Source organism: Engraulis encrasicolus, chromosome 11, assembly GCF_034702125.1.
Source record: "Engraulis encrasicolus isolate BLACKSEA-1 chromosome 11, IST_EnEncr_1.0, whole genome shotgun sequence".
NCBI lineage: Eukaryota > Metazoa > Chordata > Actinopteri > Clupeiformes > Engraulidae > Engraulis > Engraulis encrasicolus.
This window is the reverse complement of record NC_085867.1, coordinates 30,894,720-30,920,746: the sequence shown is the minus strand read 5'-3', so window position 1 is coordinate 30,920,746 and position 26,027 is coordinate 30,894,720. Positions and strand designations below refer to the sequence as shown.

Sequence of the window (26,027 nt, the reverse complement as noted above, 5' to 3'; positions counted from 1 at the left end):
AAAGTAGACCATGTCATCTTTTAGCCTATTTACTCTTGAATTGTGCTACAAGTTCTCATGATGGTTATCATTTGTAAGTGCTGTTCAATTGGATGGTGACGCACATTCTCCCTTCATCAGCCAATCAGATTATTACGCTGTGTGAGTGGTTAAGTTTGAGTTCATGACTTGGTCATTGAATTCCTTTATTACAAAACAGTCAAATAAGAACTTCAAGATGCCACTCAAATGCTGTACATACATTGACAGACATAGTTAATCACAGTGCATGCCTTTAAATAAAGTTTTTGTCAAGTAAAAAAATGCAAAAATAAGACAGTATCTCTTTAAGAAACAGTATTAAATACCTTAAATCATTCCACAAATTTAGTCAGTAATTTTTTCGTCTTAGTCTCTACGTTTGCAGAACACTTAAGACAATCTGGCTTTCATTTACAGAAGTCTGGATGAACTCCTAACCCCAAACAAAACGCACGAGTCATTCCACCTCCACGACAGGAGAACCGGGAATATCTAAACAAGCCTTCGAGACATCTTACATCTTACGCCAAGCAGTACTGACATGTCTTGACTTGATAGATAGACAGACGAGATCATTCCCGGCACACATGACTTTGTTTGATATGCACGCACAGGAGATGACACGACGCCCCATCAGCATCAGCAGCAGCTGTACAGCCAGCCTGTGGGTCAGTCACTGTTCGACATCGGCGTGGGGCGTCACCGGGGGCTGAGGGGGGGAGGGACTGCGTCTCCTCAGGGGCGGGATGGCAGGAAGTACTTGCATGATCCTCATTGGCTCCCCGACGGCCGCGGGTGGCAGGGAGCATAGTGATTGGCTCTGGAGCAGGCCGCCTTTGTGCTGCTGCTGATGCTGCTGCTGCTGCTGCTTGGAGGTGTTGGGGGGAGGGAGGCTGGTCAACCCCCGGCCCAGAGAGCCCAGTGGCAGGGACTTGGACTTCTTTACTCCCTGAGATACCTGGTCAGGTGGAAGGGAAACTGCGCAGAATAACATTTTTTGTCATTATTCTGTTTCCTAAGACATGTCCCCTGTTATAAATTTGCTGTTATCAGAAAGGTAGTGAAAAGTTATAATGCATGACTAAAGGCTCTATGTAGTGCAATAGTAATGCAGTTCAAATGAAGTTAAGTATTTTTAAGTATTACAGCATTTCACTAGTGAAATGATGTACATTATAGTAGATACTGCTGAGAGTCACAAAGCTACTGTATTTAGTTATTTAGCTTATGTGACATAATTGCAAAAAATGAAGAATCTAAATTTAGATTACACAATATTTTATTAGTTTAGCATTATTTGTCTTTTATTCTTTCCACACATCTTTCTTTAGGAATGTAATAGCATATGCTGTATATGCCTCAGTGAAGTGTATAACTGGTAAGCTTACAAATAAGTAGTGTCAGCCAGGGGTGGGCGATATGACGATATTATATCGTGAATCGCGATATTGAGTAAAATATCGTCTCGAATCTGCCAAAGTGGAGAAATCGTATAGATCGTCTTGCACTGAAGATGTTTATTATCAGTATCAGAGTGACGTTTTCTCACTTGTGTTGTTGTCTTCACTTTATTCTTTACATTATTGTATTCCAATTGTACACTTTATGAGAGTATCATCAGTGTGTTAACATTTTATTGACTGCAAATTACAAATTGCAAGTATATGAAAGTTTTTTTTGTTGTTTTTATTTTTTTTGGATGGAAGATCGTGATAAAATATCGAAATCGTGATTTCATGTTAAAAAATCGTGATACAACATTTTTGCCATATCGCCCACCCCTAGTGTCAGCTAATGCAATATTGTACTGCGGTACTTACATCGGTGTGTACAGTGGTCCCGAATAGGCGCCAGGCTGTTGCGTGCGAGGCCGGACTCCCGCATCCGCAGGCTGTTGAGAGGTAGCAGGTGTGTGCTTGGAGCTGGCAAATGCAATCAGCAGAGAGAGAAGCACTGGTTGTTAAAATGATGAAACTCCAAACTGCAAAGCTGATACATTTGATCAAAACATTGCAAGTGAAATATGACAACAAACCCCATATAGAAGATCCTTGTTACATTCATTAACAACTTTTTTGTATTACTTTTATACAACATATACAATAAGTGTTACATTTTAATTGCATAATACGTATACAGGGGTTGGACAAAATAACTGAGACACCTGTCATTTTAGTGTAATTTAGTTCCTCTTGCGTCCACAGTTAATCCTGTTGGATGTGGTTCATCCTTCTTGGTGGTATGCAGACATTACCTTGGATACTGTGGCTCTTGATACATCACAAAGACTTGCTGTCTCCGTCAAATATGCAATGGTTACACACGTACCAAGAATTTCTCATTTTTTAACTCTGATACGTCACCCACTTTACTGGTGCAATGTGCCATTAATAACGATAGGCCAACAGGCTGGTCCACTTACTATACTGCATAAAAGTGAGAATAATCATGAATAACTTATGAGGCAACATTTTATCCTCTAAAAACCACCCAAGCCGTTCTTGTCTGATCAACAGATGTGTACAAAGTAAAAGTAAAAGTAAAAAAAGAGACACTGTTTCCTTCTAATGGAGGCAACCTATCTGAGTAACCTGTTGGCCTGTGTACTCCATCAGCTGACTCTGCCCTGGTTGGATCAAGTTTGTGGTTGGTCCTTAGTGTTTTTCAGTAACAACCGTCTACCTATCTCCTTAGGTACAATGGAGTAAATGGTGTAAAGCTATGCAATATCATGTGCTAGTGTTGTAGAACTTGCACCATGAATTTACTTTTACTCTTGACACCTCTGCTGATCGATCTACCCCTACAGGTTCCTGCCAGGAAAAGTGTGATTTCCTGCCCGTGGACAGCAAAGTCAATCAAGAGAGCCTTCATTGAATAATGACCCATTCAAGAATCCCGTGACTAATTGAGGTGAGCAATTAACTCACAAAAGTTACTTAGAGCTGATGTTCTGTAAAGCTTGTATGTGGACTTTCACTATTGCTAATGTCCTCCCACATTCTGGCACTATTAGTGATATTGATAGTGTTCAGCCAAAACTGAGAAGTGAAAATGTGGACTTCATCAAGAAAAAGTACACAACAAACCACAAAAATGTGGTTTCAGGGTATGTCCTCAGAGCTATTGTGGGCGTCTGGAACAAAAAAAAGCTGATGAAGGTCTGAGGCTAAAGTAACAGACTTAAATTGCTGCTCTCAACTCTTGTCAGACACAGTGACCTGAATGAAAGGCCTGAACAAAGTGCAAGATATCTTGAGTACCATGAATGTGAGGTTATTTTATTTATTTAAGTGTCAAATGTAGCACAGTGGTGTCCGTGTACCTACAGTATGAAAAGCTGAGTCCAGAAAACATCCCACCCTTGATCAGACAGTAAATGCTTGGCCACCATACAACTTGCAACCAATCTGAACTTGCTGAACCTGTAGGTGTTTTATTAAAAAAATTGCTATAGGAAAGTAACATGTTAGTGCAAGCTACCAAACACCTCCCCTGATTGTGTTTGCTACATTACTCATTGATTCACCAAGGTCTGCAGAACACTTAGGGAAAGAGAATGTGTGTGAAAGCAGAAGAGGCAACCACAGGGTTCTATGTCGTTCCCACCAAGAAAGTTTGAATATTTCTATACTGAGTATTGACAAACCCTAGCAGCAGAATATTTTTGCCCGACAGGTTTTTGCAATCTGGCATCATATGGATCGGTGGTTCACAACCATTTAAAAATGGCTTGGGCCATTTTAACGGGGGGGGACTTTCAGCTTGCACAGGTTCCACATAGCAGACGTGATTGTGTCGACACCCTGACTATTGAATTATATCTCAGCACAATTACCTTGCTCATTTTTCTGCATGTAGGGGGTTTGTTTTGAACAGAGCACATCCAAAGGGCTCGTGGTGGTGTCTTGCTGCGGCCGGTCCAGCAGCCTGTCCTGGGGGGCCGACACCCAGGCCTTATGGGTCAGCACCTGACTGGACTCCGCCGCCTTCCATGTCTGACCCGTCCCCACCGGCACCGGCCCTGGCCTCTGGTTCTTGGCTCTGCTGTCAAACAGGTCGTGCTCGCTCTTGCTCTTCTGCGAGCGGTGGGCCAAGTGGCTGATCACCTGGCCGCCAGAGTTCCTCTGCACCATGAACTGCACGTTGGCCAACAGTGAGTTTCCCAGAGTGATGGGGGGCAGGCTCTGCGTGCGGATGGGAGGGAGTCCCTTGTTGGTGGTGGGCTCTTTGCCGCCTCCTTGGTCCTCCTGGAGGTTCGGCTTCAGCGGCTCGCAGGAGCGCTTCCTTAAGGCCACCGGGGGGCCACCATCATCTCGTCTCTCCGTCGGGTCTTTCCCCGACGACGACGGGTCTGACGACAGGCAGTCGAACATGGTGATGATGTCGTCCACCTCCGAGGTCTCCTCGGACGGCCGTCGGTCGTGGCTGGGAGCCTTCTGCAGTGCCGCGTGGAGCTCTTTCTTCTTCTTGCAGGAAAAGATGCTGTTGAGCATGCGGAACTTGCCCTCCTTCTTGCCGGAGAGGTCGTTGGTGTGAGAGTGCGGCTGCCGCATCGCGTCTAACCTGTTGAAGAAGAGTAAATGGATGTGATGGTTAGTAAATCGTCATCATGTCAGTGTTATGGCATATGGTATTTTGCTTGCAATCAATCAATTAATCAATCAATCAATCAATCAATCAATCAATCAATCAATAAATCGATCAATCAAGGGATCCGTCTGTCTGTCTGCTTTTCCCTACAGTATAACCTCATGCCTCCATTCTCATTCTCAAATAATTGAACTGGTGAATTATTACGTAGGAAAGGGGAACCACTGTAAGTGTTCTGCTATATTTTTATACTATACTATGCTTCTCCATTCTTTAAAGGATAAGTTCTGCCAATTTCGACACTCAGTAACTCTCACTCTACCCTGGACTTGTCAGTACCTGAATTTTTGTTTTCCTTCAGCCTTTTCCGAAATCCTGTAATTTGGGCAGGCGTTTGTTTACATTTGAAGAAAACATCTTGATTTATTCCCAATAACATCCAAAAGGTTACGCAACATCAACAGACAACTAGCAAACAGCGATAGCTTTTGGGATAATATGTAGGCCTATGTTAAGAATGTTCTCAATGTAAACAAAGTCTGCCCCCATTAAAATAGCTCAGATCTCGGAAAGGGCTGAGTCGAAAAATGCAGCATCACCGGGTACTGACAAGTCAAGGGTAGCATGAACAATACAACAGCATATTGAGATTGGCAGAAGTTATCCTTTAATTATAATTATTTGCAAATTAGCATGGTGCCTTTTCTGTATGGTATTGAGTCATGTGTGGCATGTTAGATGCACATCACAGGAATTACATCTGCAAATAGACCTATTGTTATTATCATGAACAATATGAACATGAACATGAAATGAGAGCACACCGTTCCACCAGGGGAACGCTTGACTATTCATTGAAAGAAAACGTTATTACCACGTTATTTTTCTTTCAGGAAAACCTCTTTCAGTCAAAATGCATTATCTACTAAAGGCGGCATATTATGGAACTCTATTCCTCTGCATATAAGGGAATGTCCCTCTTTAGCCACCTTTAAGATGGAGTATAAAAAGTGGCTTCGAGCCCAACAAACATGTTCACACTGATGGTCTGAGCCTCTACACAGCGTACACGCACACACGCACACACGCACTCACATAACACATGGCCCTATTTTTTGGGACCTTTTTCTTTTCTCTTTTCCTTTTATTTACATGCATGCCTTTTGCTTCTGTTGTAGGTTTTATTTCTTTTGTTACTAACAGTCTGTTTTATCTTAAAGTCTATTGCTTGTAAACATCTAGCCTGCCTATTGGACACCAGATGGAAATTAGCCCTTGGGCTACAATCTGGCATGTTTACATATATGTACATGTATGTATATGTTCATTAATGTGCAATGTCCTGAACAAATAAAGTAAAGTAAAGTAAAGTAAAGTAAAGTAAAGTAAAGCATCACACTACTACCATACAACACTACACAGAGTCCTTAGTAATACATTACAACTTGGTCATTGCCATTGCTAACAACAAACTTATAACAGGGTCCCACGTGGTAATGCATTAAATGCTGCCATGTGAATATCACTCTATGTGAACATATAATATTAGCTTTTTTGCCAACATGACATAAAAAAACAGGAACATCTGTTTATAATAGCAACTGTGCTGCGGTAGTGGTCTGTTTGGCTGTGCCGTATAGGGAAGCGAAACCGTTTTTGAATAAGAATAAACGCTTACTGGCCCGAGAGACAGAGTTTAATCCCAGGGGGTGAGGAGGTGAGAAAGCACAATTAAATAACAAAGCTTTCATATTCTCTCATGGGGGATGAATCATGAAGAGAAAAGAATCCTCCCTCCTTGCCTTGTGGTGTAGGGCTTGACAATGCAAACGGCAGCACTGCCTCACAAAAACAAAGTGCCCTACCTACCATTTGTGAACACAGAAAACGAAAACAGATAAACCAAGAGCAATCAGGCATGGTAACTTGCCCCCCTTGCTTATTCCTGATGTATGTGAAGTTTTGTGTATTTTGCAAAATATTGCGGGCAGACACAAAAAGAAACACACAGACAAACAGATAAAATACACAGAGAGACAGACAGACCGACAAGGCCATTGCAAAAAAAGGAGGTGAAAAGCTTGACAGGGACAGAGACACACGGATGTCAAAACAGAAAGTAGAAATAAAGTGGCGAGGGTTATGAAAAATATACATTTACAGAAATAGAAACTGTGCAGCATTACACATGTATGTGTGTCAGCGTATACAGGGAATGCTGCATGTATGGGGCTGTCCAACAGTGACACCCTCTTGCTATTATGACACCCCTCCAGGGCCGCATTATTGCACAGGCTAGATATGGCTGCAGCCTAGGGGCCCCCACCTGCCAGGGGCCCCCACAGGCTAGATATGGCTGCAGCCTAGGGGCCCCCACCTGCCAGGGGCCCCACAGGCTAGATATGGCTGCAGCCTAGGGGCCCCCACCTGCCAGGGAGGCCCTGATTGGCCAAACGTGAAAAATTACAGACACTGTCTTAGTAAATTTGTCGCGAAATTTGCCTTTCAGGGGCCCTACAGCAACCTGCAGCCTACAGGCCCCAGGCCGTCTTAATCCGTCCCTGTACCCCTCCCCTGGGATGGAGTACTGCAGGGGTATAAGAGCCAACGCCATACTACAAAAAAACATTTCGTTATTGGTCTATATTTGTGTTTTCTTATTGTGTTAAAATTGCACTTTAAACTACTGGTATTTTTTTCTTTTTTCAAACTTTCTATCAATGAAGGCACTCTAATGTCTTTGCCAGAGGGGGTGGGACTTTCTTGTTGTCTTGTCCTGGTGCCCATGAAGTCATACTCTGTCCCCGCCCCGCCCTCCTCATTAACTTCTTGTAAATATACAGTATACTCTACCCACCGGTTCTCATTTGAGAGCAGCTGGATGCAGGCGGTGTGTCCGCAGTACATGGCGTAGGTGAGGGGCGTGTTCTCGTTGATATCTCTGGGCTCAGGCTCCACCCCCAGCTGCAGCAGCGCCTGCACGCACTCCTCCTTGCCTGCCGCGGCTGCCCAGTGCAGTGGTGTTCTGGAGGACACACATATAATAATAATAATAGTAATATAATAATAATAGAAATAATAATAGCAAAAATAATAATAATACTTTCGTAATTAATACTTTCAAAACACCCAAAGTCGCTTGATATGATATCAGTGTAGGTGTGTGGGGTTAAGAATGTAGGTGTGTGCTTGTAGACGCTGAAAGCCAAAGGCCTCCAAAAAGAGATGGGTTTTAAAGTGATGTTCAAAGATGGCTGAGCGGCATTTTCAATGTGAATGGGTTATTTATTCCAAAGGATTGGAGCAGCACCACAGAAGGCTCTGTCACTGCCTGGTGATTCTGGTGTGAGGGATGGATCTTGAGGGGGTATGGGTGGCTTCAATCAATGTCATACTGTATAGTGCAATGCCTCTTACTGCAGATGGGGTCGTCGGCGCGCCTATTCACTATTTGCTGAAAATACTCAACTACATCACAACATTACTATGACAGTACAGAGAGCCTTAAGTAACATATTAAGACATAGCCATTACAATGTTGGGGACAGTAAGGTTATAACATAGGCGCTGCTCTAAGGGGTTAAGGCCTCTCAACCTTATTATCCATTAGTTACAGGCGCACTGCAATGTTGCAGAATACTAGCCACATGGGCACAGCGATGCTCCAGAACTTCTGTGAGAGTATGGAATACTAATAATGAAATGGGTGGGATAAGGTAGATTGCTTGGCAACAACTCTTAACAAGAAAATGTATTGTCTTTTGAAAATAGCAAGACTACATTTCCATTTTGGATTGGTACATTGAGCCATAATTTGCATATACACAAATAATAATTCCCACATAATTCCCCTTGCACGGGTGAAGCATAAATGCAATTTCGTTGTGTGCATTGTGCAGTGAACACTTGTGTGCTGTGGAGTGCTGTATCACACTGACAATCGGCGTTGGAGTTTCCCAGTTGGGCTTTCACGGCTTTCACATATACACAAGTCATAAATGCATGGTTACTAGCAGTTTTCTCATTAGCTTGGAGAATATTCTTTTTGTGCACGTGAAACTATCATCTTGTACTCAATTCCTTTCAGAGCATGAGATAGACAGAGAACATGAATACGACAGGTTTGTTTGGTTTCACACATTCACCACAGTATGTGCAAATGTGCACTGCAGGCATGCTCTCGGCACCTTTTCGGTTAAATATACCCGAGTCTCTCGGACAGCCTGTAACACAGGAAGGTTTGCAAGAAGTGCCATGCACAATGCAGACACGCTAACCTCATGCAAAAATGTGCCCAACAACAATAGTCCTCTTTTACATAATGCAAAAAAAGAAAATGCATCTTCACAGTTATTGACTGTGTGAGAGTTGTTTTTGTATGGGTTAAAATCTCAATGTGGTGAAATTTGAAAGAAAAAGAAAAAAATGTCATAACTTAAAGGATAACTTCAGCCAATTTCAACATACAGTTGTAATGCTCACACTACCCTGGACTTGTCAGTACCTGAGTTTTTTTTCTCTTTCTTCTGCCTTTTCCGAGATCCTAGTCATTGTAATGGGGGCAGGTGTTTGTTTACTTTTCAAAAAAAATATCTTGATTTAGTGAGAGAGGGGCCCCAGAATTGGGCCCTCATAACATTGCATGTATTGACAGGGGGCCCTCTAAGATGAATTTGTCCCACTCCCACCCGACCAAAGCTGTCATTGGCCCTGACTATTATTACAAATACTCCTTCTCCTACTCCTACTACTACTACTACTATTACTACTAATACTATTACCACTAATTCTACAACTACTTCCATCAAGTAACAAATGTAAGGCTATGCTTTCGACCCAACCCTACTTGTGAGTGATAATTTATATGTCACAAGCACAACCTTATCTTATACTCTATGCCAAGATTGCTCTAATCTTTTGCTACTTCCTGCAATAGTCTGTGCAAACACACAGGACCCGTGACAAAGTCATCTGAAAGGCTCCTCCACTCAATACATACGTAGTGTAATGGGGACATGATTCTGCTTCCCCTTCTCCCTGGGCCCAGGACAACTGACCCCTTTGTCCCCTCTTCTCTGCTTCCCTGCAGACACAGCATGTGATGTGAGCGTAGCCTACCGTTCGTCCACATCCAGGGCTTGCAGGTTGGTCTCGGAGACACGTGCGAGCTCGTAGATGATGTCGCTGAAGCCGGCTGCCGCGGCGATGTGCACGCACGTCTTCCCGTTCTCGTCGTCGTAGTTGATGACAGACGGGCCGAGATGGTGGTCCAGGATCAGAGAACACATGAACCTGCTGCCGCTCTGAAACAGACAAGACGGAGACATATATTTTGAAATACTTTAATGCACGCTGTATACCTCCAGTGGCATGCTGTAAAAGTTATTGAAATGTAACTACCATAGTACTACAATACTATGACACAACACAGGGCCTTTAGTAATGCACCACAACTTGGTCACAACAAATGTATACAGCCGCGTCTCAAGGGGTTAAAGGAATATAGTTTTTGGGGGTATTTCTGCCTCTATTGTGATATGGCAGTGTAGAGAAATGGGGTAGGGTAGGGTTTGAACCTGGGTCCTCATCAGATACTCGCCCATATGGCATGCCCCATGTTATTGCAACACCCCCAAAGCTCTAGAAAGACTTCACATTTTACTCAGTAAACCCCCTCGATGTTGACACTCGCATCCTGTTTTGAAGAGGTGTGTTGGGTTGTGAAAGAGACATCTTTTTCTGCTGATAAAAACAGGGCTCTGAATTAACACCAGCCAACCAACCAAATGCTGGTGAAAGTTCAGTTTGGCTGGTAGAAAAGACCAACTTACCCTTTGACCCATTTGTGAGTGTGTGTTTGGCTTATACGTAAGGTTAACATCTACTAGCCATTTTGACTGGTGTTAAAAAAGTTAGTTTAGAGCCCTGGATACAAATCATGAGAAACATACAGCTAACATACAGCTTCTAAAATGAGAAAACAATGATCTGACTAAGGTATTCCAAATTAGAATGTCTTTTTATTTAGGACAAGTCCTACATGGACATATTTAAAACAAGGCCCACACCACGTAGAAACGTAAGTGCCTTTTTCAAGGCAGTGCAGACATACAGCATTCCCCACAACCAATGTCTGTCTGACAAGTGTACTTTCAGTAGTTGTGTCTCGTTTCACACAAATTGACAACTTTCCAGCCTACTCAGCATTTAGTCACAACATCCCATATCAAACAGCTCCCAGCTCTCAGCAGTGCTCTCTGATAAAAAATATATTCTGCTCTATGGAAGGAACATAGCTTGTAGCCAACAAAGCCAACAAACTGAAAAGTGACAGAATGGCTTATAATAACTATTTGGCCTTTTTTGGGGGGGGGTTCAACTTTATTACGACAGGATAGTGAAGAGCAGGACAGGAAATGAGTGTGAGAGAGATGGGGGGAGGGGTCTGCAAAGGACCCGGGCCGGGAATCGAACCCGGGTCAGCCGCATGGCAGGCGAGTGCCCTACCGGATGGCCACGGCAGGGCCAATTCAACAGTGTTCAATATTCCCACACCATCAGTGCAAAACAGCTTCCCCATTTGTCAATATGTGTGTGGGAAAAAAACGTAGCAATAGAATATCGGGATATGTACAGTTCCTCATAACCCAACCCTGTAGGTCTTTCCTCACATGAGAATTTTCATATGACTCATACGAGGGACTTCTCAAATTAACACTGAGGTAGAAGTCAGGTTTGCGACTCACTCACGCCTCCATCAAACAAATGTTGCATTTTGAGAGGGTTTGAGAGTTTTGAATGTTGAGAGGGACACCCCCGCCCCCGATAGACATTTTCACTCTCAACATTGTGTAGCATACAGTAGGCAGCCTAGTAAACTAGATGTCTGGTGGACTAGTGTAGCCCTGTGTAATCTAACGAGAACCCACCACAAATTTGACCCAACCAGTGCAGAGTCAGCTCTAATGGTCAGGACTACTGGTTACTCAAAGAAGTTACTTTTGTAGGAGGGAAAGTGTGTTTCCTTTTTTAACTTTCACTTTTACTTTGACCTCTATGCTCAACACCCACCCACTTATCTGTGTCGGGAATCCATTCTGTGACCCTTTGGCCACCAGCTCAGTGCTGTTGCCATGTCGATATGAACTAGCCATCAAGCACAACTACCAAGCCATCACAATGGACTACAATCACACCTCTAAGGGGTAGTAATTGATATGTATCGATGTAGATTCAAGATTCAAGAATTTATTGTCATTGTCAAAAAGGCAACGAAATTGTGTTTGGGGTACAATACTTAGTAGCAGCAGGTTTTCAAGTAAAATGCAATAAGAGGTAAAAGTGACACCAGTGCTTGACCCCCCCCCAGCCCGATCCAACGGCCGACGATTGAATCAAACGATCGAATCGCTGGCCCCTGCCCGATGCCCTAGCTCCATAACATAATTGAAGTCGAAAAGTCATTCGAATCGATTGCTGCCTTAAGTAGTTAAAATTGAATCGTATTGTCATGGAGACTGTGATTGACACCCCTACTAAGGGGCTAAAGTTTGGAATAGGGTTCAGGCTTAGGCTATGTTTAAACACTATTGGTTGCTCATCTCGACAAAGCAGCCCATATTGACACAACGCCGTAGCTGCAAGCTATCGACTGCCCCAGAGTTAGAGAGAAATACAAAGACCATTACCTTGCACAAGCACTCTGCTCAGGCCTGCTGACAGCTTTAGCCAGCTCCGGAAAACAAAGTAATCTGAAAGCCCCACCACTCAACACATACAATGTAATAATGACAGCCCAATTCCCCACCTCCCTCAACTAAACCATTTGTCCCCCGGCTCATGTGTGTTTGCGCACATACAGTATATGTACTATGTGTGTGTCTGTGCGAGTGTGTCTCTGTGTGCACAATACATATCTGCACATCCCAGTGGATGGCGGTTTTGAAGTCCTGTGTGTGTGTGTGTGTGTGTGTGTGTGTGTGTGTGTGTGTGTGTGTGTGTGTGTGTGTGGCTGTCTGTCTGTCTGTCTGTCTGTCTGTCTGTCTGTCTGTCTGTCTGTCTGTCTGTGTCTGTCTGTCTGTCTGTCTGTCTGTCTGTCTGTCTGTCTGTCTGTCTCTGTGTGTGTGTGTGTGTGTGTGTGTGTGTGTGTGTGTGTGTGTGTGTGTGTGTGTGTGTGTGTGTGTGTGTGTGTGTGTGTGTGTGTGTGTGCGTGTGCGTGTGCGTGTGTACCTGCACTGCCCAGTGTAGGGCTGTTTTGAAGTCCTTGTCCACCAGAGTGGGGTCGGCTCCCTTCTGCAGCAGGGCCTGCACGTGCTCTGGCCGGTTGTGGAAGGAGGCCCAGTGGAGCGCCGTCATGCCCTAATGCAACACACAAGACAATCACAGGGGAACAGGGATGCTAACAGAAACGTGCAAAGAAAACCCGCACACTGTCCATTCCACCAACAAACTTTAATACAATGTTTCGGTCATCCGACCGTAAAACGTTGTATTAAAGTTTGTTGGTGGAATGGACAGTGTGCGGGATTTCTTTGCACTTGACTGACAACCCCGCTGGGATAACATCCTACACACCTGCCCAACTACAGAGGTGTGCAAAAGCGTCTTTATTGAAATGTTAACAGAAACAAAAATACAACAGAGGCAACTTCTCTGAGTAACCTGTAGGCCTGTGTACTTGGCTTACCATACCATCAGCTGTGGTTGGATCAAGTTTGTGTTGTGTCCTTGTTTGCTTTTAAGTGTTTTTCAGTAACAACACAGTCTATCTATCTCATTAGGTGCAATGGAGTAAATGGTGTAACAGCTACAGTAGGTAATATCATATCATGAGTGTTGTATTTACACCATGAATTTACTTTTACTTTTGATACCTCTGGTGAAGGGAGAGCATTCATAGATAGCCAACACCAGATTTACATGATGTTCAGAGCTTAGAGTTCAGAGTTCAACGTTTTGGTTGCACTTACTTGACGCCGGCGTCATACGCATTATATGACAATGTCATAATAATGTCAAAACAGTGTCATGACACAGTCATGGATGAGTCCTAAACATTATGTCAATGTCATAAACAGTATATGAAGTCATGAAAAGTTGGCATTGTTATGGTTGTCTTTACCAAAACGGAATGTCAGTCATGTCTATGAAACGTCCATGACTACGTTTCGACACTGTTATGACACTGTCATGTCATCCGTATGACACCGGTGTGTCAAGTAAAGTGTTACCAATGTTTTTCATGCTCCTACTTCTTTTCCTGTGATTTCCTGCTTTGGCGGAACTCTTTGCACAGATACAGAAACCAAGTGTGCTTTTAATTTTTGATGTCTGTGTCTAGCTGCTAATGTGATGGGTGTGTTAACAATTCGTTACAAGAACAGTTCCTTTTTTTCAGAGATAAGCCAACCGTTTTGGGTTATGCAATGTACCTGCTTGGTTTTGCTGAGTTAAGGTGAGGTTGCTGTATTAGTTTGAGAGTTTCGCAGAAACAGCTTACGCTACAAAAAATAGCTTCCGAAAAAAACTAACACTAGCAACATGCTAGCCAAACAGTAATGGCACCACCCTTGTAAAGATGTAAAGATAAAGTGTATGTATGGTTTAAGTGTATGTATGTCTATGCCCATATAGGCGTGCAAAGACAACAACCTCCTGCTGAATGTCAGCAAGACCAAGGAGATTGTTGTCAAGTTTCAGAGAGGCCACAACCAACTGCCACCACTGATCATCGACGGTGATGCTGTGGAGAGAGTGAGCAGCACAAATTTCCTTGAGGTGCCCATAAGCGACGACCTCTCCTGGACCACCAACACAACATCACTTGCAAAGCCTCTGCTCCCGCACCACCAGACTTGCAAATAACGTCATCCACCAACCAACATTTTTTTTTGCAGTTATTCATTTTAAATAGCTCGTAAATTAATTATATTATTGCAAGTAGAGCATGTGCATATTCTATGGATTACTCTGTATGCTAAAATTGAGCTAAATTCCAAGATAGCAAGGTTTTTTTGTGAAACTCATACTGGGGCACAGCAAATCAATACCCAGGCATGTGCCCCTGTAGAATAGGTCTTGTGATGTCCCTGCCCCTGCCCCCCAAAATGCCTGTGCATGCCACTGTCTATGGCCTACAGCAGCGGTTCCCAAACTTTTCCCCCTGCGCACCCCCTTTTACATTTCAATGTCGTTTGCGCAACCCCTAAGCGAATGTTGCACAGCCGCACTTTTTGGGCAATCCTCATTTCCAATAGCCCTGACGTTATTTCTGTCATTATTACAAGTCTAGGAGTTATAAATTACACTTCAGATGGACCCTTAAAGCATACAATTACAATTCACCAAATAATTGAAAACTACATAATGTTCATGAATTCTGTATAAAACACACATATCAGCCATTGATCTATTCAGCTCATGCACCCCCTTATGGCAGGCCGCGCACCCCCAGGGGTGCACGCACCCCACTTTGGGAAACCCTGCCCTACAGGAGGGCACCTGCTGTGTAGGCTACATCCTGTACCTCGTTGTCTTGATGGTTGATCTCACACAGTGTTGACTGCTGCAGCAGCACGGCCATGAGTCTGCAAAGGAAGAGGGAGATTGAAGATACACAACCAGGGATGAGTAATATAAGGCCTATGATGAATTTCCTTCTATCCCTCACCTCCAACTGCTCTGTTTCTTTGGTGTGTGTGTGTGTGTGTGTGCGTGTGTGTGTGTGTGTGTGTGTGTGTGTGTGTGTGTGTGCGCGCGCACGTGTGCGTGTGTGTATGTGGGTGTGTACCTTTGTGATCAGAGTGTGTGTGTACTCTCATGTACTCCCATGTCGCTTTGGTTAAAAAGCGTCTGCCAAATGTAATGTATTGTAATGTAATGTAATGTAATGTCATAATGTGCAGTATGTGTTGGTGAGTGAGTGCACTACACTGTAGGCCCCCTATGTGTGTCAGTCTGAAGCCAGTATTGAAACACATTAGTAAAACTGAAAGCACAACTATAATATTATTACAATACATTCATAAAGCATTATGATGTCGCCATGTAAAAGACACATACAGAAACAATTATCAGTTTAATGGGTTTTTGGAGAAGCCCCCCAGAAGACTGTTCTTAGTGTGAGGAGTACAGCAGCAAGATACATGTGAACAATAATACATTGTAAAAACTATTTGTCAAACAAACATCAAACATCAATTCAAACTAAATCGGGCAGAATGATTAAATAAAATATGACAATATCTCGAGTGAGAGAAAAAAAACTAGAAGTCCCACATCCTTGATTCGTAGAAATGTTGCACATGCTGCATCCTTGCCGTTCAAAAATGCCCAGAATCTGATACGTTTCCACACTTGTCCCAGGCTTTTCACTACAGATGTGGGAAAGCCATGTTTACTGTAAGCATACTATGTATGGTATGTTGTTTTTTTCCCCTGAGATGTAAATAGCAATAACTCAACACAAACTGGCCATTGTTTGTGCTCATTACGTGTTACTTTTCAGAGGTTTTGACTATGAGCAATTTGTGTAGGCTACATGAATTAGCATCAACATTCTCATAGTTTCGTTGCAACTTGCGACTGTATAACTTCAAGGCTGAAACACTCCAGAGGGTAGTGCACACTTAATTTAGAGAAACAGCCAATGTGTCGACCCAGGCTAATGTGTCGACCCAGGTCAATGTGTCAACAACAGGTCTTCCTTGGAACTTACTGTGACTTGCCATATGTATGACTCGCCCTGGCAGCTTAGACAGAGTTTGCACAATGACACTTAGCCATCAAAGCAATATTCCCTGTCTGTTTATGCAGATCTGCCATTTTGGCACGTCTGGTTTCACTTCTGTCTCAGGTTTTGTTAAAATGCACTCTTAAGAAATACTGTGTCAGAAATGGCACAAATAAGTGGTGAATTTCAACACGTGTGTGTGCTCAGGAACAACATATGTTGTGTCGCCCATGTGTGTAAGCAAAGGGTAATAATAGTCTAATAACGAATTAATGAAATAAAAACTGTTTTTGGGTCATATTCAAGCCACATTCCTGGTGTAATGAGTAAATGTTAGTATATTTGGCTACATTTTAAATTTGAAATACATTTAAAGGTGCACCGTGTAAGATGGTGGCGCAGGGTGGCCAGAGTAGGTATTGCATGCAGCTCATTGAAACTGTGCTACCTATTGCTAAATTTGTTTTTTCATAAATATTTTCTGAATAATAATTTAAACCAATATTTATGACCAAAGTACAGTAAGTTTTGCAGCTAAAAGTGTCTATTTCTGGAAATAGGAGAAGAAAAGATCCCCCTTTTCATGTATGAAAAATGCAATTTTCTCAGTCATATTTAATACTTAGAATTTGATGGTGGTGGTAAGTATTTGTTTAAAAGGTAACATTTGTGAATGGGCAGCATGGATTCTGGAAATTAACTAAAAGATTACACGGTGCACCTTTAAAATCAGATATTTTAACTGAATAATACCCCATGTTATATCACATTATGTGTTAAAGCCATCTTAAAACAATTCATGTGTAAGAAAAATGACATATTCCTTCTTAAAGTGTGATAACATTTGTGGCATACTGAAATGTTTGCACCAAATTTTGACCATAGGTAATACTGTAGCTAATGAAACCAAATATATCTGTGACGGGCACGGTTTGCAAGACACATTTTCTCTTTTTGTCTTTTCTCTATTCAGATATTCTATATGACTCTACATGAGTTTACATATTAAAATGCAAAAATGTCTGAAGCCTATCATATTATAGGCCTAGATACAGGTCGCATTTATTGTATCAAGTGGTTGGATATTAACCTCCCTTTACTTGGACTGTGTATTTGCTGACATGTTCACTGTCTTGACAGAACACTGTGTTTATTGACATTCACTCCACAAGTTGAGTGCATTTACACAAATGCCAACTTCTGACTCATTTGTTATCGCACAGTTGGGCAAAATAAAGAGAGAGGGAGTGAAATTGATTGTCGAGTCGAGAGAGAGATTGTGTTTGTATGTGTGGAAGGAGGAGGGTGTGAGAAAGAAAGAGACAGAGTGAGAAATAAAAAGAATAAAGGCTTGAGAGTTGAATGTGAGCTCAAGATAGAGAGAAGTAGAGAGAGAGAGAGAGAGAGAGAGAGAGAGAGAGAGAGAGAGAGATACATAGACACAACAGCTGGTGCTGCTCAATGCTTGCTAATGGCTCAAAGGTCTTTTGTCACCATGGGGACCACCATCGCGTCCCTGACGACGGAGAGTTCCATAGGGGCAGTAATAGCTGCTCTCTTGTGGTTTAAAGCGAAGGGACCTGTGCGCGTTCATTAGCAGATCTGTGGCCACGGCTGCTGATACAAAGCTGACACAGCAGATTGCTTAAACCACAATCTCCACCAAATGATGTTTCTGTTTGATTAGAGTGCACTTATTGTAGGCTAATTATTGTGATATCTGTAGGCTCTTTGTGCCCACCTGCAGGCCTGTTCACTCAGTTGCTGAAAGGACAAGTGCACAAGAGCCTTAAGGGACAAGTGCACTATTTTGAACATTTAGCCCTTTTTCTGAGTAGTGTGCAATGAAGTAGAGTATTACAATTTTTTGTAATCTTTGTGGCTGTCTCCGTTATTTGGCTAATTTGGATTGTGTGTCAACTATAGAATGGCTGTCTATGGCTATGTCTAAATCTGTTCTTAAAATCACCATAAACATTTGTTTTTGAAAGTATGCATCTCAATAAGTGGTAGGCATGTTCGCTGTTCGCAAACAAGTTTGAAGGCGAAATATGGCTTTCATCATTTTTATTTGTCATTTCGTGAATGAAAAAAATTACAAAATGCTAAATTAAACATAGCAGAAATCATGTCGCTAATGGACACCAGTTATGACTTGGTGAGTGGCACATTCTTGAAAACAAACATTTAGTCTGGTTTGAAGAACAGATATGGACATGCCCATAGAAGGCCATTCTAAAGCCAGTTGAGCCAAAATCCAAAATTAGCCAAATAATGAAGACAGCAGAAAAAAAACTGTTGAGTACCATTCTACTTCATTGTAGACAATTCAGAAAATGAGCTAAATGTTTGAAGTCGTGCACTTGTCCTTTAAGACTGTTATTACAATTGTGATGACAGAAATGTTATAACAGTGGCTCTGTGCAAAGGCGCTAATAGATCAAGTCAAGTCAGGGGGGCCGCTGACAGCTTTGGCCAGGCCCGGGACAAAGTCACCTGAAAAGCCCCTGTCTTAATAAGTATAATGTAATGTGGTTCCAATTCTGGGCTCGAGAGAACTGACCCCTTTGTCCCCCTCTGTGATAGTAGTAATGCCTCCGTACCTGAAGTCAATCTCTGCCGTCGCTGCATGAAGTGGCAGACGTCCATTTTTGTCTGGAATGTTCTGCTTGGCTCCATTCCGCAGCAGGCAAACACAGCCCTCAAGCCAGCCCTATGGGGAACAGAGAATCAGTTAGGTTAATAAACAGCCATCAAGTCAGCCCAACATATGAAGAGAAACAGTATGGGTGATACACAGTCCCCAAGCCAACCCTGTAGAGAACAGAGACTGCTGTGGCTAATATACACAACCCTCAAGACAGCCCTATGTAGAGAACAGAGAACCAGATTATGAGTTGTGGGATGAGGTTTGTATGGAGCGAGCACCCCAGCCAGCCTGTACCCTTGGCTCTCACCAAGTAGGTGGGCATGAGAGTCCTGAGTGTCCATGGATTACTTGAAATTGATGGTGATGGCAAACAATGACTCGTGACAATAGAAATGACAAAGTTTGTGCATGCAGGCCAGGTCCCCAGACCGGCTATATCCCCTTGCCTGTCTCTCACCAGGTATGTGGCCAGGGAGAGGGAGGTCCTGCCGCAGGCGTCCTGAGTGTTGATGGAGGCCCCCATTTTCAGCAGGAGCTTCACCGTGTCCACCTGCCGCCCAGAAACAGCGTGCATCAGGGGGGTGGAGCCTGGGAGGAAGGGGGCGGGGCATTTAGAATCATAGAATCAGAATCTAAATCAGAATCAGGATCTACAGTAAATCTAAATCAGAATCAAGAATCAGAATCAAAAGTAGAATCAGAATTCAAGAATAATGCTTAGATAATACTGTATAGTATATAATGTAAATATAATTTTGTTTTTATCAACAGTTTGAACCACATACAGTAACTGTGTAAAGGTGTCTTCTTAAGCCTTGGGCTCTGTGCTGTTATAAACCACTACATTTGCATGAATCTCTCTGTTGTGAGTTGCATGGGTGTTGGGGAGAAAAATTAGTTCCCCTTTTTGTTAGTTAATGTGCGAAGCAGCAGCAGCCGGAGAGCAAGCTTCACACTTTAGCAACTCTGGTGGTTTCATTTGAATTCCCTGTAGACTGGTAGCAGGAAATGAAATGACTAACTGCAGCACCCCATTGTTTTGTGTTGATGTGATAATACTCCTTATCCCTGTCTGGCCTTGTCTGTTTTTTGGTCTCTCAATACGAGCTTGGTGTAGGCCTATTTTATGGGTGTATGACGTGCATGTCATATCATAATATCTTCAACACTTTAGGTTACTTATCTGACTGTAGAGAGACTTACAGGATTTCCCCCTCTAGGGTTAGATACCTTGTTCAAGGGCAATTCAGCCATGGATGTCAGAGCATTAGTTGCTTGCTTCCACACATCCTGAGACCCTATGGGCAGTCATGGGCACGCGGCTACAGTGTCTGGCAGGATAGGACAAAGGGGTCAGTTGTCCCAGGCCCAGGGATAGAGGAGGCCCAGATTTGGGTTTATACTGTATTACATTGTATCAAGGCCGTAAATGAACTTTTTTCACCAGCAGCCAAAATGGCTAGTAGATGTAACTCTTACTAGCCAAACACGCACTCACTAATGGGTCAAAGTGGCTAGTAAGTTGGTATTTTCTACCAGCCAAACTAAAATTTCACCAGCATTTGGCTGGTTGGCTGGTGTTAATTTAGAGTAGTGATTGTATGTATTGGGTGGAGAGGCCTTTTCAGATGACTGTTCTGGGCCTGGTCAAAGGTTTCAATGGCCCTGACCCTGAGCATGGGACTGTCCCACCACATTGCTCCTTTCAGTACACCTGTCGGGCTGCCCCCTTGTATGGTGATGGCATAAATGCAGTTTTGTTGTGTGCACTTGAGCGCTGCTGCATGTCACAATGTCAGTCATAGGATTTTTGATCCAAAGATCAACTACTTAACCATCAAACATATGACTGCCCAATACATAGACCCCTGTAGTTCATGGTATGGAATTAATTAGCTTGAAAATATTTTGCATGAGTTTGCATACACCTGCGTACCCACCCATTAACCCTGCCCATCTCAACGTCTGTTATAGTATAATACATTTGGACATAATAATAGGGTATGACTTAACCACATGCAAAATAGTAATGGTGTCGCCAGAGAGAGTAGAGAGAGAGAGGTTCCATTGGCCCATTGTTTCCGGGTTCTATTATTGCAAGGTGGAGGGGGGGAAATCCCCCTTTAGGCAGACCTAGGCAGACCTAAGGACTGTTCTATTCAATGCTAGGAGTATTATGACACGCCCCTTTAGGCAGACCGGAACCTGGTCATGTTAGGTGCCCATAGCAACCTTTTACATTGGCATATCTCTATATACAGTCCCAGGAAAAAGTTTGTACACCCTTTGAAATTTCTTACGTTTCTGTCAAAATTGGTCATAAAACATGGTCTGTTCTTCCCTGGAATCACAAGAAAGAACAACCAGAGTCTGCTTCAACTAATTCAATTCAACATTTACAAGATTTCATATTTCGATTGGCCATAAGATGTAAACATTCACAGGACAGCAAGGCATAAGTAAGTACACCCTTGCATTCAATAGGTTTTAACCCTAAGTTAGTCGCAATAACCTCAACCAGATGTTTCCTGTAGTTGCAGATCAGATTCACAAAACAATCTGGATGCATCTTGTCTCCCTCTTCTTTAGAAAACTGCCCTTCTTCAGCAAGGTTTCTGGGATGTCTGGAGTGAACAGCTTTCTTGACTTAATGCCATATCATCTCAAATGTTTTTTTGTCAGAGCTTTGACTGGGCTGTTCCAGAATGACTATTTCATTGTTATGAAGCAATATGAGTCAATTGCCTCTAAAATATGGGTTGTTGTCCCATTTCAGCACCCATCCTCTTGTGTGCTTCAACTGTGTGAAAGAATACCTCACATTTTTTCTGTAAAATATCTCAATAAACTTCTGAGTTCATTGTTCCACTGATAATAGCAAACTGACAAGGGCCTGAGGCACCAAGGTAGCCGCATATAATGATGCTCCAGCCACCATACTCAAAAGTGGAGATGATGTTTTGGTGAAGGTGTGGTTCTCCAGTTGTCATCCAAACATGACATTGTGTGTTCCCCTGAACAATTCAACTTTGGTTTCAACGTTGGTCTACAGAATATTTAGCAGTAATTCTATGAAGCATATGAATGCTTTTTCGCAAACCTCAAAGGTGCAGCAATATTTTTTTGAACAGAAACCCCATTAATTTTAGATTGGCAGAATGAACTCCATTTTTAGCTATTCATGGCTACATCTCCACTTTTGAGTATGGTGGTGGGAGCATTGTTATATGCATCGTTATATGCCTTGGTGCCTCAGGCCCTTGTCAGTTTGCTATTATCAGTGGAACAATGAACTCAAGTTTATCGTGATATTTTACAGGAAAAACGTGAGGAATTCTGTCACACAGTTGAAGCACACAAGAGGATAAGTGCTGAAATGTGACAACAATCCATACTTCAGAACCAAATCGAATTAAGAATGGCTTCATAAAAATGAAATACACATTCTGGAATAGCCCTGACAAAAAACAATTGAGATTATTTGACAAAGTCAAGAAAGCTATGCACTCCAGACATTCCAGAAACCTTGGTGACGAGACGCAGTTCTCTAAAAAAGAGGGAGACAAGACACATCCAGATTGTTTTGTTAATCTGATCTGCAACTACAGGGCAAGTCTGGTTGATGATATTGCCACTAAACTGAGGGTTAAAACCAATTTGCAATGGTGTACTTACTTATGCCTTCCTCTCCTGTGAATCGTATGGCCTTATGGCCAATACAAATATGATAATATGTAAATGTTTGGGTGGAATTAGTTCAAGCAGACTCTGATTGTTCCTTCTTGAGATTTCCGGGAAGATCAGACCATGTTTTATGATCAATTTTGACAGAAATGTAAGAAATTTCAAAGGGTGTACAAACTTTTTCCTGGGACTGTACTATCTCTGGTGTCGCCTTGTAACTGTGGATTATAAGTGTAGTTGTCACCTGTCCCTGTTTTTCCTGATTGTCTTGGTCTGTCACGGAAAAGAATTTACTTTCCTGGACACTGAATGAAGGATACCATCGCGTAAAAGCAAAAAGGTTGATTGAGTCTGAAATGTCCAGGTCTTTGTCAGACAGAGGTGGCAGCCCGATTATACGGTGGACAGGAGACTAGTTAGACACAAACAGTAGGATTACTGTACATAGGCCTACCTTCCCCGTCACAGCACTCCAGAATTGAGGGATCTTCTCGTATGGTTGCTGTCAGCGTGTTCACGTCCCCACTGGCTGCTGCTTGGAACACCACATTGAGATCGACTTCATCCGTAGAATCTGGAGTAATGTGAGGAAAACACAGTGTTATATATATAATATTATAGTCAAACAAATGCAAAGCAAAGTCATTCCTTGTCCTTTTCTTTCATTGTTCATTTGAAGTCAATCTTGATTTTCGCTTCGTTTCCATTTTTCTTTCTTTCAGAACTCGTCAACGATGATATTGCATGTTTTTCATGCAGTTCAGTTTCATTTTACATTTTTAAACTTCTACATTATGGAAATTATACAGATCATAACTACGTACAGATACAAACCAAATTTTCAGCCTTGAGAGGTTTCTGTGAATGATTTATTAGCAGCTGTTTGTCAATCTGTGGTCATCTAAAAAAAAGTCTAACAAAAAACTCCACATGGTTTCACTTCCTTGTAACAGTTTCTAGCCCCTCATAATACTGCCTCATAGTTGTCTCTAGCCTGCTGCTTGACGGAACATGCCAGAACATTCTGGAACATTCTTTAAGAATGGATACCATTCCAGGCCTTTATTCCAGCCGTAAATTACAGTAATAATGTTGGCCTGTATGGGCCTCTGAGAAAACCATACACACCACACTTGGCATCTTTGTATCAGTCCGCTACTTTATAACAGCCAACCCCCACCACCCCCCCCGATACCGACACCCACACACACACACACACACACACACACACACACACACACACACTCACACACACACACACACACACACACACACACACACACACACACACACACACACACACACACTCACACCCGAAGCCTCTCTGTACAGTATGTGTATCGCCTAGAATAGGGAAGACGACAGGGGGGACAGAGAGATCAGTTGTCCCAGGCCCGGGTAAAGTCGGTGGAGGCGGAATGGGATCGTATAATATGTTGGGGAGGGGGCCCTTTCACGTGACTTTGTCCCTGGCCCGGCCAAAGTTGTGTCAGCGGCCCTGAACCCTAAGGCGTTCATTTACGCCTTCCCTTCCATCTGCGAGTAAAGGAGGAAGAGCCTACAGTTCGTGCTGAAGCGGCTGACCACAAGCATTTTGGTGTTTCTCTTTTCTCGGAACGCGTTCCTCAGCATCCGCAGATTAGAGGATCTGCAGAGCAGAGACAAGACAAGACAGAGCAGAGGAACCCCTCACAGGGGTGCACTGTGGGAGCAGGGGCGGTCGAGAAAGTAAAAGTCCTTCAATTGTTAAAAAGAACTGTGCATTGGGTTGATAGCGGCTGCTGTTCTGCAACTGGAAGGGTGTAAGCTCGAGTCGTGCTCTGTTTCTCCCCATCAAAGGGTCTTTGTGCATCTTGGGTAAGATGCTGAACCCCCCAAAAAATGTCTCTTTGCGGCTGGTGCCTTGTGTGTTTGAATGAGTGAATGTCAGGCATACTGTACATCTGTGCTTCCCAACCAGGGGTACACGTTCCACTAGGGGTATGCTGGCACACCTCAGGGCCCTAGAGGTCGTTCATAAGAATACAAAGAGGGGGCTTAGATGCCATTGGGGGGCATTATTCCTTTTATAATTTATGATGAGGTCACGTTTTTAGGGACAGCACCTACCCACAAGCCATCCGCTACTTGAACTTGAAAATCCACTAGCTTTTTACAGCCATTGCAATGCCTGGCCTTCTACCTCTTGCCTACCTTGCACTATGTACTGTATTATGTCTTATTGCACTTTTCGATGTTTACTTGTATGCGTAATTCCCTGTTTATTTATGGTTCCTCTTGTTTTCTTGTCTACCAAAAGACATTCCTTACAACTGTATGTCTACTGTTGATTTGGCTATAATAAGCTTGAACTTGAACTTGAACTTGAACTTGAATTGTACTCTGTAGGCTATGCATCCCCAGCAAACTCAGGTGAGGTGGACACTAGGTAATTCAGTCAAACACAGGCTACTCTATACCCCTACTGTATCATGCTGCTGTCAGCCTTAGCTGGGCCTGGGACAAAGTCATCTGCGAGGGCCCCCTCTGCAATACCTACGATGTAATAAGGTCCTGGGCTGAGCTGGAACCAAAAAGTGGTCCACACATTTTTTTTGCCATATACCGGTAGACTAGCACCGCCCTCACACTCCAGTTTTTCTACAACATTATGATCAGTCCATTGTCTATGGACCAATGGGACACTCCATCTTGTGGGTCGGTTTCTAAAAAAACAAAAACAACAAACCAACCACATTGTCTTCTGAGGGCTGTTGGCCCACCGGTAAAATGTCAGATTACCAATCCAGCCCTCTCAAGATGCTACTGTAGTTTGTTTACAGATCCACCATGTCGACACCTGGTGCAAAACCAGCTTTCCCTCCAGCTTTATCATTTTGAATTTAGCATTTTAAACGATGTATCATTTTAAAGTAGTTTGACCTCCCTTATGAAAAAAAGAAACAGTGGTTTCCACGCTATATGTCACTTGTGGTACACACATGGTCTGGTGATAGTCAGGGTAATACAGCCGGCCGGTAATGTGGCCCTCTGCTCTGTCGCCAGGTGATGGAAAATTCTCAAGCCAAGTGTGATGGGGAGAGCCTCAGATCACCATGGCAACAAAGGCAGCTATAGTACCACCCTCCTACCTCCTGCTACCTCCTACTCAACAGACAAACATTGAGACACGCACACACACATCTCTCTCTCTCTCTCTCTCCCTCTCTCTCTCTCCCTCTCTCTCTAACACACACACACACACACACACACACACACACACACACACACACACACACACACACACACACACACACACACACACACACACACACACACACACACACACACACACACACACACACACAC

The 26,027-nt window shown here is 43.0% G+C and overlaps 1 protein-coding gene across 1 annotated transcript in view; it reads right to left on the bottom strand.

Moving 5' to 3' along the window:
• Window positions 1-210: 210 nt before the first annotated feature.
• The window catches only part of ankrd55 (ankyrin repeat domain 55), a 26,098-nt gene continuing 281 nt past the window's right edge, over window positions 211-26,027 (bottom strand). Inside the window, exons 2-13 of the mRNA XM_063209701.1 lie at window positions 25,811-25,823; window positions 24,242-24,327; window positions 23,134-23,253; window positions 19,453-19,583; window positions 18,949-19,058; window positions 15,140-15,200; window positions 12,844-12,972; window positions 9,733-9,917; window positions 7,472-7,639; window positions 3,860-4,587; window positions 1,842-1,943; window positions 211-999 (exon numbers count right to left, since the gene is read on the bottom strand). Of these exons, the coding sequence (XP_063065771.1) occupies window positions 695-999; window positions 1,842-1,943; window positions 3,860-4,587; window positions 7,472-7,639; window positions 9,733-9,917; window positions 12,844-12,972; window positions 15,140-15,200; window positions 18,949-19,058; window positions 19,453-19,583; window positions 23,134-23,253; window positions 24,242-24,327; window positions 25,811-25,823 (2,138 nt within the window). The 3' untranslated portion in view covers window positions 211-694. The remainder of the gene's footprint in view (window positions 1,000-1,841; window positions 1,944-3,859; window positions 4,588-7,471; window positions 7,640-9,732; window positions 9,918-12,843; window positions 12,973-15,139; window positions 15,201-18,948; window positions 19,059-19,452; window positions 19,584-23,133; window positions 23,254-24,241; window positions 24,328-25,810; window positions 25,824-26,027) is intronic.